Source organism: Delphinapterus leucas, chromosome 10, assembly GCF_059928025.1.
Source record: "Delphinapterus leucas isolate spDelLeu-1000000601 "Yukka" chromosome 10, BTC_Dleu_Yukka2, whole genome shotgun sequence".
Taxonomy (NCBI): domain Eukaryota; kingdom Metazoa; phylum Chordata; class Mammalia; order Artiodactyla; family Monodontidae; genus Delphinapterus; species Delphinapterus leucas.
In genome coordinates this window covers 13759722-13776376 of record NC_143138.1, presented here as the reverse complement: position 1 = coordinate 13776376, position 16655 = coordinate 13759722, and the positions used below count along the sequence as shown (strand labels likewise).

Sequence of the window (16655 nt, the reverse complement as noted above, 5' to 3'; positions counted from 1 at the left end):
GACGTATACAATATGGCTATAATATATATTATAGCTTTGCTTTTCATCTCAATTATCTATTGATAAGCTCTTCACATGGGTCCCAAACCAGGATTGCCATTTAAAAATTCAAAAGAGCCCTAAAGTCTTCACCAGCAGAGCCAATTCTAAATAGAGGATAAATATCAGTAACTACAAACAGCTACTATACTATAACATTACTTTCTGTATAAAATGGTCAGCACAGAAGCAGCTTAAATCAATGCTGCTGATCTGAAAAGGTAAATTAAAACACTTTAATATTGCTCAAAACCTTAAGACATTACTTACTGAGAATATGCTTATTTATAGAATAGCCTGAAGGTTAAATTCAATTCTGGCATGTTCTTTGCTTCATTTCCTTTTTTTCCCTCCTCCCACATGAAATTGAAGTTCATCTACTAAAGCAAGTTGGCCTAACGTAGTATTCTGTGTACTGGCTGTTTAGTTTGGGAGTAGAGATAGAATTTTTTAAATAGTACGTTACTTTAAATAGAAATCAGAGTTTAAAAGACATTCCTCATAAGGAATGCTGTTTTGCTAATCCAAATAAAATAGCTTTTAGAATACTTTTTGATTGTTAAAAAAAAAATTCCTTTGAAATTGCAATCTTAGTTTCTGAGTACTTTTAAAAGTACTTTCTTTTTAGAAAGAAAAGCTCAAGTTGGGTCTGACTCATTCATTCCTTTTTCCTTTCTCTCAAAGGAGTAGACAGTCTCTTAAAGTTCGAGAGCATAAAGTTTTGGGACCGTATGTAGATGGTTTATCCCAACTGGCTGTCACTAGTTTTGAGGTAAGTGCCATTAAAAAAAAAAGTCATTTAAAAACGGACAGTAAATTGAAGTATATAGGTAATGTTGAATATATTTTTACGTGAACGCTTTATAGCATATTGATGCCGTTCATGGTCTCAGAAACCCAGTATTAACCACCCCAAACAGAAGGAAAGGGCTTTAGTCACACTCTTCAGCCTGCTTGGTTGTGAGGGGTTTGCAGTATTGTTGGGAGGCCCAGTGTTTTGAGATTGCTGAATATTTTCACTAAGAGCACTCTGCTGAAACAGTTCTCCCTGAAGTTTCCAGTGACGTCCTTCTGGACAAATCTGGACAAATGTAAACAGTATTTGGTAGTTATTTCAACCCTTTCTCTTTGACAGGTCTCCTGCCTTAGTTTCCATTACTTTTCACTCTTCGGGTTCTTCTATTTTTCTGAATCGATCCTTCCTCCATTGACCCGTTTCCTTTTCCTACTCCTTGACTTTTATGCCTTCTCATGTCCTGGCTCTATGTTTTGTCCCTATTTTTATTGTCATTACTTTGGAAATCCCATAAAAGAAACTGCTGTCTATTGCTGAAGAATACTGATAAATAAATGAATGAGCAAATATATCCTTCCACTTAGAAGTGCCATCTATGTGTTGTGTTTGTCTTTGCATCATTTCAGACTCAGTAGGACTAAAATTAATCTGTGAGATAACTCTCTCCAGCCATTTAAACATAGACAGTTCTATTATTGCTTAGGTCAGAAATAAAGTGCAGTCATTACTTTGAAAACACTGAGATCCTGAAATGAATGAAGACCCCTCTGGCATGAAGGTGCTAAGTCAGCACTTCTGCTAAGGTGCCTGGCTCGTAGCTCAGCGTTATAAGGATCAATGTCTGTCTCCTCCTGTTACTCATTAGTAAGAGCTGGGGAATTTGTGATTTGCATTCAGCTCTGCCTCTTATTAGGTGTGGGAAGAGTTATTTGACCTCCATGAACTTCAGTGTCCTTGTGTGTAAAATCAGGAAAATACTTATTTTATAAAGTTCATTCATCAAAAATTGTTTAAGAGCCATAGGTTCTGGGTGTCCTAAAGCAGGTGTACAGAGACGAAGAAGGAAAGTTTCCTGTCCTGGGAGAGCCACGGTGTTGGAGGAGGGAGGCAAATAATCAAGCAGTAGAGAGCTTTGCAGGAGAGTTAGAATAAAACAAGGTAACTACCGTTATTGAGTATCTGGAATGCTCAATAAATATTAGCTCTTTTCTCCTTAGTAACTTGCAAAGGGAAAAATAGGTACTTAACAGAGGAAGAAGACGATTGCAGGATGGAAAGAATGGGGGAGCGGCGGAGTCAAGGTGGTGGTGTGGGAAGATGCGGAGTTAGCGTCTCCCCACAACTTGGGTGCCTGTGTGCCACTGGTGGGGGACTCTGACGCACAAGGAGATGAGAGGAACCCCAAAGTGAACCAGTAGGATGTAGGAGGACTGAGGGGGGAGGAGAAGTGGAGGCCAGACAGGATCGGCACCCATGAGGCTGGGGAGATCAGGAGAGGCAGGCAGGAGGAGCCATCCAGGAGGAGTGGGAGAGGAGTGGAGGGCGATTGCCCCTCCCACTCGGGCACAGGGAGCCTGCTGGGCTCCCAGGTGAGGTCCCCTGCCCTCTGAGACCAGGGGTGGGGGGCATACCTGGGACCCTTCTGTTCCTTGAGCCTAAGCCCCACCCCCACCCCCGCCAGCTCCCAGGGCCTTTTCCAGCCCTGTGGGTCCTGAGCATTGGCCCCACCCACCACCCAAACCTTGCCCTTGCTTAGGCCCCACCCTCCACAGCCAAGGCCTTCCTCCCCCCCCCCGCCGCCCCCCTTTTTTTTTGCCGCCCTAGGTGGCTTGCGGGATCTTGGTTCACAAGCCTGGGTTCAGGCCAAAGCTCCTGTGGTGGGAGCTCCAAATCCAAACCACTGGACTAACAGAGAACCCCAGACCCCAGAGAATATTCATTGGAGTGAGGTCTCATGGAGTTCCTCATCTCAGTACCAAGACTCAGCTCTACCCAATAGCCTACAAACTCCAGTGTTGGAAGCCTCAGGCCAAACAACCAGTAAGACAAGAACACAATCCCACTCATATAAAGAAAGAACAAAACCAAAATGAGATGGCAAAAAAATATGTCACAGATGAAGAAGCAAGGTAAAAACCTACAAGACCAAATAAATGAAGAGAAAATATGCAATCTACCTGAAAAAGACTTCAGAGTAATGATAGTAAAGATGATCCAGAATCTTGGAAATAAAATGGAGGCACAGATTGAGAAAATACAAGAAATGTTTAACAAAGATCTAGAAGAACTAAAGACCAAACAAACAGAGATAAACAACACAATAACTGAAATGAAAAATACACTAGAAGGAATCAATAACAGAATACCTGAGGTAGAAGAACGAATAAGTGACCTGGAAGACAAAATGGTGGAAATAACTGCCGAGGAGCAGAATAAAGAAAAAAGAATGAAAAGAATTGAAGACACTCTCAGAGAACTCTAGGACAACACTAGACGCAGCAACATTTGAATTACAGGGATCCCAGAAGAAGAAGAGAAAAAGAAAGGGACTGAGAAAATATTTGAAGAGATTATAGTTGAAAACTTCCCTAGCATGGGAAAGGAAATAGTCACCCAAGTCCAGGAAACACAGAGAGTCCCATATAGGATAAACCCTAGGAAAAACACCAAGACACATATTAATCAAACTAACAAAAATTAAATTCAAAGAAAAAATATTAAAAGCAGCAAGGGAAAAACAAAAAATAACGTACAAAGGACTCCTCATAAGGTTCCAGCTGATATTTCAGTGGAAACTCTCCAGACCAGAAGGGAGTGGCAGGATATACTTAGAGGGATGAAAGGGAAGAACCTACAACCAAGATTACTCTGCCCAGCAAGGATCTCATTCAGATTTGATGGAGAAGTCAAAAACTTTTCAGACAAGCAAAAGCTAAGAGAATTCAACACCACCACACCAGCTTTACAACAAATGTTAAAGAAACTTCTCTAAGCAGGAAACACAAGAGAAGAAAAAGACCCACAAAAACAAACCCAAAACAATTAAGAAAATGGTAATAGGAAAATGGTAATAGGAGCATGGTACTGATAATAACATTGAAGGTAAATGGATTAAATACCCCAACCAAAAGACACAGACTGGCTGAATGGATACAAAAACAAGACCCATATATATGCTGTCTGCAAAAGACCCACTTTAGACCTAGGGACGCATATAGACTGAAAGTGAAGGGATGGAAAAGGATATTCCATGCAAATGGAAATCAGAAGAAAACTGGAGTAGCAATACTCATATCAGATAAAGTAGACTTTAAAATAAAGACTGTTACAAGAGGTAAGGAGGGACACTACATAATAATCAAAGGATCAATCCAAGAAGAAGATATAACAGTTATAAATGTTTATGCACCCAACATAGGAGCACCTCAATACATAAGGCAAATGCTAACAACCATGAAAGGAGAAATTGACAGTAACACAATAATAGAAGGGGACTTTTAACACTCCACTTACACCAACGGACAGATCATCCAAACAGAAAATAAAGAAACACAAGCTTTAAACAACACAATAGACCAGATCTAATTGATGTTTATAGAACATTCCACCCAAAAGTGGTAGAATACACTTTCTTCTAAAGTGCACATGGAACATTCTCCAGGATAGATCACATCTTGGGTCACAAATCAAGCCTCGGAAAATTTAAGAAAATTGAAATCGTATCAGGCATCTTTTCCGACCACAATGCTATGAGATTGGAAATCGATTAAAGGAAAAAAACTGTAAGAAACACAAATACATGGAGGCTAAACAGTGCACTACTAAATAACCAAGAGATTACTGAAGAAATCAAAGAAGAAAGTAAAAAGTTCATAGAAACAAATGACAATGAAAACACGCCAACCCAAAACCTATGGGATGCAGCAAAAGCAGTTCTAAGAGGGAGGTTTAGAGCAATACAGTTTCACCTCAAGAAATAAGAAAAATCTCAAATAAGCAATCTAACCCTACACTTAAAACAACTAGAGAAAGAAGAACAAAGAAACCCAAAGTCAGTAGAAGGAAAGAAATCATGAAGATCAGAGCAGAATTAAATGAAACAGAAACGAAGAAAACAATAGCAAAGATCAATAAAACTAAAAGCTGGTTCTTTGAGAAGATAAACAAAATTGATAAACCCTTAGCCAGACTCATTAAGAAAAAAAGGGAGAGGACGCAAATCAATAACATTAGACATGAAAAGGGAGAAATCACAACTGACACTGCAGAAATACAGAGGATGATAAGAGACTGCTACAAACAACTATATGCCAATAAAATGGACAACCACAAAGAAATGGACAAAGTCTTGGAAAGGTACAATTTTCCAAGACTGAACCAGTAAGAATTAGAAAATACAAACAGACCTATCACAAGTAATTAAATTGAAACTGTAATTAAAAATCTTCCAACAATCAAAAGTCCAGGACCAGATGGCTTCACAGGCAAATTCTGTCAAACATTTAGAGAAGGGCTAACACCAGTCCTTCTCAAACTCTTCCAAAAAATTGCAGAGGGAGAAACCCTTCCAAATTCATTCTACAAAGCCACTATCACCCTGATACTAAAACCAGAAAAAGATGTCACAAAAAAAGAAAATTATAGACCAGTATCACTGATGAACATAGATGCAAAAATCCTGAACAAAATACTAGCAAACAGAATCCAACAGCACATTAAAAGGATCATAAACCATGATCAACTGGGATTTATCCCAGGGATTCAAGGATTGTACAGTATACACAAATCAATACAACACATTAACAAGTTAAGGAATGAAAACCATATGATCATCTCAGTAGATGCAGAAAAAGCTTCTGACAAAATTCAACACCCGTTTATGATAAAAACTCTCCAGAAAATGGGCATAGAGGGAACCTCCCTCAACATAGTAAAGGCCATATATGACAAACCCACAGCAAATATCATACTCAATGGTGAAAAACTGAAAGCATTTCCACTAAGATCAGGAACAAGACAAGGATGTCCACTCTCACCACTCTTATTCAACATAGTTTGGAAGTCCTAGCCTCAGCAGTCAGAGAAGAAAAAGAAAAGGAATACAAATTGGAAAAGAAGAAGTAAAACTGTCACTGCCAATGACACAATAGTATACATAGAAAATCCTAAAGGTGCCACCAGAAAACTACTAGAACTAATCAATGAATTTGGTAAGGTTGCAGGATACAAAATTAATGCACAGAAATCTCTGGCATTCCTATACACCAACAACAAAAAATCAGAGAAATTAAGGAAACACTCTCATTTACCATTGCAACAAAAAGAATAAAATACTTAGGAATAAACCTGCTTAAGGAGGCGAAAGGCTTATACTCAGAAAACTATAAAACACTGATGAAAGGAATCAAAGATGATATAAACAGATGGAGAAATATACCATGTTCTTGGGTTAGAAGAATCAATATTGTGGAAATGACTGTACTACCCAAAGCAATCTACAGATTCAGTGCAATCCCTATCAAACTACCAATAGCATTCTTCACAGAATTAGAACAAAAAATTTTACAATTCGTATGGAAACACAAAAGACCCCGAATAGCCAAAGCAAACTTGAGAAAGAAAAATGGAATTGGAGGAATCAGGCTCCCTGACTTCAGATTATACCACAAAGCTACAGTAATCAAGACAGTATTGTACTGGCACAGAAACAGAAATATAGATCAATGGTGCAGGATAGAATGCCCAGAGGTAAACCCATGCACATATGGGCACTTAATTTTATGACAAAGGAGGCAAGAACATACAATGGAGAAAAGACAGCCTCTTCAATAAGTGGTGCTGGGAAAACTACCGTTGCATGTAAAAGAATGAATTTAGAACACTACCTAACACCATACAGAAAAATAAGCTCCAAATGGATTAAAGACTTAAATGTAAGATCAGACACTATAAAACTCTTAGAAGAAAACATAAGAAAACACTCTTTGACATAAACCACAGCAAGATCTTTTGTGACCCACTTCCTAGAGTAATGGAAATAAAAACAAAAACAAATGGGACTTAATTAAACTTAAATGCTTTTGCACAACAAAGGAAACCATAAACAAGGCAGAAAGACAGCCCTCAGAATGGGAGCGTATATTTGCAAATGAAACAATAGACAACAGATTAGTCTACAAAATATACAAACAGCTCTTGGAGCTCAATATCAAAAAAACAAACAATCCAGTTTAAAAATGGGCAGAAGACCTAAATAGACATTTCACCAAGGAAGACATACATATGGCCAAGAGGCACATGAAAAGATGCTCAGCAGCACTAATTATTAGAGAAATGCAAATCAAAACTACAATGAGGTATCACCTCACACCACTCAGAATGGCCATTATCAAAAAATCCAGAAACAGTAAATGCTGGAAAGGGTGTGGTGAAAAGGGAACCCTCCTGCACTGTTGGTGGGAATGTAAATTGATACAACCACTATGGAAAACGGTATGGAGCTTCCTTAAAAAACTAAAAATAGAATTACCATATGACCCAGCCATCCCACTACTGGACATATACCCTGAGAAAACCACAATTCAAAAAGAGACATGTACTACAATGTTCATTGCAGCTCTATTTACAGTAGCCAGGACATGGAAGCAAGCTAAGTGTCCATCGACAGATGAACGGATAAAGAAGATGTGGCACATATATACAATGGAATATTACTCAGCCATAAAAAGAAACGAAAACTGTAGTTATCTGTAGTGAGGTGGATGGCCCTAGAATCTGTCCTACAGAGTGAAGTAAGTCAGAAAGAGAAAAGCAAATACCGTATGCTAATGCATATATATGGAATTAAAAAAAGAAAACAAAAAACTGGTAGTGATGAACCTAGTTGCAGGGCAGGAATAAAGAAGTAGACCTAGAAAATGGACTTGAGTACATAGGGTGGGAGGGCAAAGCTGGGGTGAAGTGAGAGTAGCATCGATGTATATACACTACCGAATGTAAAATAGTTGGCTGGTGGGAAGCAGCCGCATAGCACAGGGAGATCTGCTCGGTCCTCTGCGATGACGTAGCAGGTGGGATAGGGAGGATGGGAGGGAGGCTCAAGAGGGAGGGGATATGGGGACATGTGTATGCATATGGATGATTTGCTTTGTTGTGCAATAGAAACTAACACAGTATTGTGAAGCAATTATACTCCAATAAAGATCTATTAAAAAAATAAAGTAAAATAAAACCTCTGTTGAGCACAGGGAATTCTACTCAATACTCTGTAATGACCTCTATGGGGAAAGAACCTAAAAAATGAGCAGATGTATGTATATGTATAACCGAATCACTTTTCGGTACAGCAAAAACTAACACAACATTGTAAATCCAACTATACTCCAATAGAAATTTTTAAAAATAAATAGAAAGAATGGGGGAGACATTTCATCCACTAGAAAGCACTGAGGGAGTGGAAGCTCGAAACAGGCTCTGTGGAGGAGAAGCAGGAGGTTTATATGGAAGGGTGGTGACAGATGCGTCTTAATTAACACATACGCTTGATGGGCAGGATGCTGTTCTTGGGTTTTTTGCTTCTAATATTCTCCCTCTGCTTTTTCTCCAGGATATCGAGTCATTGATGTCTGAGGGAAATAAGTCTCGGACGGTAGCTGCGACCAACATGAATGAAGAAAGTAGCCGCTCCCATGCTGTGTTCAACATCATCATCACACAGACGCTGTATGACCTACAGTCTGGGGTGAGGGATCGGGTAGAACCTTCGGTAGCAGTGAAAGAGCTCTACCTTCATGAGTGAACTGTTTCATGACTGGATTCAGTTCCTGAGAACTTTAGGCCAGCTCTTCTACTTACTAGATGAGCTACTTTGCTTACATCATTTAATTTGTTAGGTCTTACTTTATATATAACATTTTTTTAAAAATTGGATTCCTTGTATAAACTCCCTAAAGAACGTGATGATGTCACCGTACAGCTTTTACTATGTATCCTTTCATACTGAAATTCCCCTAAAAACAACTGGGTTTACTTCATAGTCATTAAGGGATATTAAAGAGGAAACCGCCGCAACATTTAGCCTAAAGAAAGCTTTTTCAAAAAAAGAAGGATTTGACCTGAATACGGAGGAATCCTCATGTCCTGGTATGTTCTCATAGGTGCATAAAAGCTCCAGCTTTCTGACTGTATTCTGGAAAGCCCAGTGCACTTGCTTCCCAACTACAAAACAAAATGCCACACTGCTACGCCAACCTAAATTTTGCCCGTGAAACTGCTAGACCAAGAGCTCTTCTTACAATTTAGGATCTTCTTGAGGAGTATGCCTTGTTGTAGCGGGATGGCTTTCGTTGTGGTGCTGAGATATATGTAGATGTCTGTGTGGTTTCTGCACTCATGTGTGTCGTGTCTCTCGTTTCTCACGACTAGAATTCGGGAGAGAAAGTGAGCAAGGTCAGCTTGGTGGACCTGGCGGGTAGCGAGAGAGTGTCTAAAACGGGAGCCGCGGGAGAGCGACTGAAAGAAGGCAGCAACATTAACAAGTAAGAGGCTGGTGCAACTCCCGCGTTAAACTGGAACACCCCACCCAGCTTCTCGTGTGCCTGGGGGACTTGTCGCATTACCAGGGGTCAGATGGCTCTGATCACAGATGGTTCAGAGTCTGTGTAGCTTTAATGAACTGGGTTGAAGAAGAACATTCACCTGCCTCTATTGAGATGCATGAGGTTTAGTAAAATGCCTCAAACATTGTACAAACACCCAGCGCATCACTGTATAATATCGTCTTAGGTGAACACAAGTTGCAACAAGTTGCAATCAAATCATATCTTAAATTTAACTCGAGGAGCTTATTCTGAAGAGAAAATCTGCTTCGAATCCCTTTGTAAGGCTAATACGGTTTAAACATCAATATCTCCCCCCAAAAAGTAACATTTATTGACGAACTGCCGTCCTGAAATCTCACTCTCTGCCTGAGTGCCTGCAGCATGCCCAGGGATGTGGTGAAGGCTGGAGGAGAGCCGAGGTGCAGGGTGTGTAGGAGTTGGCCCGGTGGCCGAGGAGATGAAGGCATTTCACTCAGAGGGTACAGCAAAGGCACAGTGAATGCCCATAATGTGCTTAGAACAAAGCCTGGCACGTAGTATACACTGAATAAAGATTAATGGTCGTAGCTATTATTTTTATAAGCTGTATAAACAGCGTGAGTAGAAAGTAGCTTAGTTTGTACTTGAATTTTTCTGTTGAGACATAATAACTTGGGGTTTTGTTTAGGACAGAAGGTGACAAGAGGTAATATATTCAGGAACATGTTTGTGCAGCTTGCATTTCAAAATGGTACCGGCACATTGTAATTTTACAAAAGTTTAAAATTAGCAGTGAAATATCACCCCCTCTATCAGATGGACAGAGCTGTGCTTACTGCACAGACTGCTGCTTTACGGGGTTAACTTCCAGTCATTCTGTCTCCTGCTCTAATAACAAAGGACTTTACTCTATTTCATGACAAAGCATTATAGGAGCCCAGGCGGGCATACAGCTCTGCATTCCAAAATGAGTGCAAGAACCAGGACGGGGAAGCAGAAATGAGGGTGTGAGGATGCAGGTACCAAAGAAAAGAGTGTCACCCCTCCTAGACATTTGTTTACTGGTGCTAAGCCATGCCAGCCCTTTGCCTGTGTCTACACTTGTGGGAAGCCACTGGGAATTCTGTGCTGTGAATTTATGGAAATTTTGAGTATGGCTGGCCAATCACTAGTTTCTTTTAACCTCTTACTATATGCCAGGCACTGTTCTGAATGCTCTATATGTAATGACTCACATCAGCATCGTGAGATGGGTCTATTATACCCATTTTACAGATGAGGAAACCAAGGCAGAGAGCACTGGAATATATCCAGGGTCACAAAACTCTAAGCGTGATCTTAGATTTGGTTGTAGGCAGTTTGGCTCGAGAGCCCAGGCTCACCCCACTGCTGTAAGTGGGGTGACCAAGTGTTCTGTTTGCTGGAAAGAGTCCTGATTGATACTTCTGTCCCAGAGGAAATATTAATAGTGCCCCCTTCAATTTGGACACTAAATTATGTAGTGTCTCAAACTGGACTACCTGAAGGCCACTTGATAACATAATTTAGGTCCTCCAGCTACTGGCTCTTTTCCATTATGACTTAATGGATTGAATGGCATTCTCTTAGCTTCCTATCATCTTTCCTTAGTTATATACTGGCTTTTTCACAAATGGATGTATGTATTCCTTACTACTAGTCTGTGAGATATCTACATTTTTATGGTTCTTTTTAGTTTTGGGAGCACTTTCATATGCATTATTTCATGTGAGGTTCATTATATGTATCTTTTTCTCTGTTTAAAGATGAGGTTGGAGATATTTAAGTAGTATGAATAAAAGCTGAGCAGACGTTTATTAAGCCTCTGCTATGTGTCTGGCACTGCCTTGGATGTGGGGATGCAAGAGGAACTTAGATATTGTTGTAGACAGAATATTGCTTGCCTGTCCTCCAAATAAGTCCGGGTCCTAATTCCCAAAACATATGCATATTTTACCTCACAAAGGGATTTTGCAGATGTGATTAAGTTAAAGATTTTGAGATGAGAAGATGATTCGGGTGGGTCTAATCAGAAAGTTCCTTATAAGTGAAAGAAGGAAGTGGCAGAGCCAGCGTCAGGGTGACGTGGGTGAGAAAGACCTCACAGTCCATTGCTCGCGTGAGGACGGAGGAAGGGGCCACGGGCCGAGAGACGTGGGCACCTGGAAAAGGCGAGGAAACGGTTCTCCCCTCGAGCCTCCCGAAGGCACGTAGCACTGTCGGGCACCTTGGTTTTAGCTCAGGGAAGCACATTCTGGACTTCTGGCCTCCAGAACTGTAAGATGATACAGTTGTGTTGTTTTAGGCCACTGTGTCTCTGGTTACTTGTTACAGCATGATTGCTGCCCTCGAGGAGCACATAGGTTAAGATACAGTAAGTTACTTTATCCGAAAAAGCAAAAGGAGGTGGGGGGATTTTCTCGAGCAGGTGATGTTGAGAAGCGCTACATCACCCAGCATTGAAGCATGTTTTTATAGGACACATTGACCAGCCTGTGGATGTTTGCCAAGTTGTTCTTGTGCTTTTCCCAAAATAACTGGCTCTAAGGGAGTGGAGCCGTCTCTGAACCCTTTCCCTTGAACCTTAATCCAGGCCTTTTTTCTTTACCCCACACATCTCTCTCAGCTCCCTGACTTGGTGCATATGTGCTGGGAGTCCACTGTGGGTCCAGGTCTCCACCAGGTGTCCTCCAAGTTCTCAGCATGGTCATTGGTACTTAGTCACTGAATTGATGGGACATCTTCTCACAGTAGGACCATGCCGTGGTCTGCACAGCTGTCTTAGAGACCTTTGTAGAAAGAGTGGCCCATAGTCCTTTACCTGCAGTTCCAAAATCCAAAGTGCTCTGAAAACCAAGTGCTTTTCTGATTTTCTTCATAGCTCACTTGTTGGTGAACCCTCACCTGAACTCTGATGAGGTCTTTATCTTCATTTATGGTCTTTATTTACTCATTTAGTATGGCCATTCATAAGTTTAGCTGCAGAAACGTTAATGAATTTTACTATGGGCTGCTGTCCCAGATCCCACCAGTGGTCATGGGTAAGTGTGTGCACTGAACTTCCTCAAATCCAAAATATTCTGAATTTCAAAACACATGGGGCCCCAAGGATATCCAATAAGAGATAAATGGACCTGCACTTTTTTGTTCCGTTTAGCAAATATGTGTTGAACACCGACTGGGCATAAGAAGAAAGGGGTGAGTAAGATCAGACCCTGGCCTCAGGAAGTTCAAGGTCCAGTGGGGAAGGAGTGATATTAATACATTAACTGCCATAGAAACTTACACACAGGGTGCGGTGGGGACATGGGTGACAACACAGCTGGTAGGTTTGCGGGAGGCTTCCCAGAGGAGACACGGGAGCTTCTTAGTTACAGAAACTAGGGGTGTGACCTTTCCATGCCTCTGTTTCCTCACCTGTAAAATGTGGATGAGCAGACACTGTGAGTAAGGCTGTTGTGAGGATTAAATTAGTGACTACTTGTAGCATGCTTAGAACAGGCCTACCCCTAGTAAGCTCTATGTTAAGTGTGTACTCGTAAAATAAATAGTATATTGAAACTGCTGCCTGATAGTTCCACAAATGGTTTTTTTAAGCCTTAAAATCAGTGCCCAGTGGAGGGCTAAAATTAAAGAAATCTCTGACATGTTTCCTAAGCTTTCTCTCAGCCTCCTCCTGGGGCTTCTTTATATGGAACATGAATAATCCCCTTAAGCAGACCTGCCAGGGACTTCACACGGACATTAGTGTCTGCTTAATGGGCTATGGATTTAGGGGCTTCATCTCTCCTTAAGCTCTTAAGAGCTTTACAGCACACGTTATTCCTTCACGCGGAGAGCTAAGGCACTGTATGGCTGTACCGCCAAGGCCTGTTCCGGACTGGGGAGGGGTAGGTCACCTGTAGACCATCTTCACAGGGGACGCGTCTGCGAGTCCGTCTGCTGCTCCTCCGTCTACTGAGGGCGGAAGGACGAAGCCTTTTTCTGCTCCTGGAGACTGGTTGGTTCAACTTCTCTGAGAACTCACTTAAGTCATGGAACACTCTCTAATACACCTAGGAATGTCATTGAAAACGGTTCTGTTCTATTCTCAGCAATGGCCAACCATTAAATGCCAACAGTATTCATCTAATGAGTATCTTCCCCAGTCTCCTTTCCATTTCAATCACTGTGGTTAATAATAAAGTATATACTAAACATATCCAAAAATGGGCTCTACTGAACACTTGTTGAGGGATATTAATATATGTTACTCCTAGGATCCTGTCATATAATTTGTTTTTGTTTTTGTTTTTGTTTTTGCGGTACGCAGGCCTCTCACTGCTGTGGCCTCTCCCGTTGCAGAGCACAGGCTCTGGACGCACAGGCTCAGCGGCCATGGCTCACGGGCCCAGCCGCTCCGCAACATGTGGGATCTTCCCGGACTGGGGCATGAACCCGCGTCCCCTGCATCAGCAGGCGGACTCTCAACCACTGCGCCGCCAGGGCAGCCCCTGTAATTTGTTTTAATAACTTATAAGCACAATGTTTCTAATGTTTCATGTGACTCAATCCTTTTTTTCTTCTTGAGCACCCTCCGTGACTCTTGTTCATTTCCCCTCGGAAACCTCATTTCAGTGGGTTTTGCCTGCAGAACTAAACATGAACTTGTACCAGGGGAGAATAAAAGTGGCCTGCCTTCTGTCCATTATTCAGGGGCGGGCGGGGGTCCTTGTTAATTTACCACTTGTGCATTGCAGGGTCCACATATGTGAAGAAAGAAATCTGAATAAATTTCTCTGTATTTAACACAAGAGACCCACAAGGGACAGAGCAAAAATTTGCTCCTGAGGATGCAGTAGCCACATCTTTTGGGACATGTGCCATTGTTACTTCAGTGTTTCCCAAAACATTCTTGTGAAATACTAGTTCCTCAAGAGGCTCTGGGGAGAAAAAGACCCCTGGATAAATAATTTTGAGAAAGGCTACTTATAAAGCCTTCCTTGGGAGATTCCCAGTGCTAAAAGTGCTCAGAAATCCTGTAGTCATGAATCCCGTATAACTTCATGATTCCCTGAGCTTACTTGATGACAGAATTCTAGGTATAACATATATTAATGTCTCCAGAACAAATGTGCAAAAGAACGTTTTTTTTGGGGGGGGGGAAATGTTCGTATATGCTTTTTTATTACACCACAGCAATTGAAATGGAAATGAGATTGGGAATGATACTCATTAGATGAACATTTGAGTTTAATGATTTGCATTAGTCACTGGAAAACGGTGAGTGGAAATGAGGCCCATACTGTAGATATAACTGTTTTCTTTCCTCTCCTGTCGTGTGATGGTGCTGTCCTTTCACCATAATTTTCCACATAAATTGCCACTTTGCATTTCCCCTTTCCTGTAAGGAGTGGGGACTTCCTGGGGAAGAGGGCTAAACTCAGTTCCACTAACTTCATCATCTTTTGACTAATTCTGTAAAAGCCAAGGATTGCATTATGCTGTAAGCAACAGAAACCACTGCAATGACAACCAAGTGATGAGTTAATCTTTCTCGCTTAACAAGAAGTCAGAGGCAAGCCCAGCACCTCAGAAATGCTATCAGGCACACAGCTGTATGTACTAACCTTAGTATGTGTTCATGCGGTTCTCATGACCTCAAGACAGCTCTACCATTCCAGGCATTGTATCCATATCTGTGTGTTCCAAACAAGATGGGGAAATGACCACCGGCTTCTGTCAGCTGACTATGTACCTTTTCTATCAGGAGAACCATAGCCTGCTTGGAAGCCCCTCCCAGGAATATCTCCCTATATCTCATTGGCCAGAACTGTGTTTCATGGCTTCTCCGAGCTGCAGAGGACTCTGTAGAGATTTTAGCTCGGTTCATCCTTCCCAGCAAAATCAGGTGTCCGTTAGCAAGTAAGAAGGGGAAAATGGATATTGGGCCAGCACCCACAGAGTGTACCCAAACCGGCCTTGAATTAGTCCTTTGTAGAAAGAGGTTCGTCTTCTGTTCTTCACTGTATTCTAGACTCAGCGTAGTAACTTGGCAAATATTGACTGTGTGTTTTCTGTAAGCCAGGCGTAGCCGCCTCTGCTGCCACGGTGGTCACAGTCTTAGTAGAAAGAGCAATGCATACACGGCTGACTCTGATAAAGTTTAATAAGTCCTACAGTTATGATCTTAGAAAAAGATCACTGGAAACATAGGTAAAATAGATTTGAAATCCATCCTAGACATTATAGATAACTCACATCACATCATATCTACTCCTAAGAGAAGGAATCTGGTGATTGGAGTTTCAAGGGAAACTAGGTAGGTTTAAGGAAGGTATAGAAAAGCAAAAAACAAAAAAGTTGAATTATGACAATTTTTTAAATTGGGGTATAGTTGCTTTACAATGTTGTGTTGGTTTCTGCTGTACAGTGAAGTGAATCAGCTGTATGTATACATATAATCTGACAATTTTTCTTTTCAGCAAGCCACTTTTATTTTGATCCTCCTGAGTTTTATTTTTGATCCTCCTGAGTTTTATTTACTTTCTTTCTGATCCTGAATTCTCCCTTGTTTATAGTTGGCTGTCTGTTTTTTTTGTTCTTTTTTTGTTTTTTTGAGGTACGCGGGCCTCTCACTGTTGTAGCCTCTCCCATTGCGGAGCGCAGGCTCCGGACGCGCAGGCTCAGCGGACCGGGGCACGAACCCGTGTCCACTGCATCGGCAGGCGGACTCTCAACCGCTGCGCCACCAGGGAAGCCCCTGGCTGTCTGTTTATAGATGTTATCCCCTGGCTTAAGTCATCCTTCCTCCGCAGCCAGCCCCTCCCCCTTGTCCTCCCGACACCCCCCCCCCCAAGGACTCGTGGTGAGAGATTTAACCATTAGGAACTTCCTCACTGTCTCCACCTCCAGCAGGTTCAGGAAAGGAGCGGTGCTTTCCTAGAACGAGAAAGATTCCTGGAGTAACGTTTTCAGCCCCTAAAATTGGCAAAACACTCCCACCCCGTTCTGACACCCATGAGCTGCCTGTTTGCCTCCAGGCTGAAACAGCAGGGCTAGCAGCGTCCATAATTTGTTATTTTGTTATATTTTTAAGGTCCCTGGAAATAAAATTCCCATTAAAATATGTAAGTCTGGTGTTCAACTTTCAGACATTGAACTTTCAAATGGTTTTTAGGATCCTAGATGCCCCTGGATCACTGCTTCCAGGGGGAAACCCAGAAAGGGGGGGTGGCATGGAC

The 16655-nt window shown here is 41.6% G+C and overlaps 1 protein-coding gene across 1 annotated transcript in view; it reads left to right on the top strand.

The window, feature by feature from the left end:
- KIF13A (kinesin family member 13A) overlaps window positions 1-16655 on the top strand; it is a 217546-nt gene that overhangs the window by 136932 nt on the left and 63959 nt on the right. The window contains 3 exon segments of the mRNA XM_089918385.1: window positions 724-811; window positions 8442-8576; window positions 9260-9372. Of these exon segments, the coding sequence (XP_089774511.1) occupies window positions 724-811; window positions 8442-8576; window positions 9260-9372 (336 nt within the window).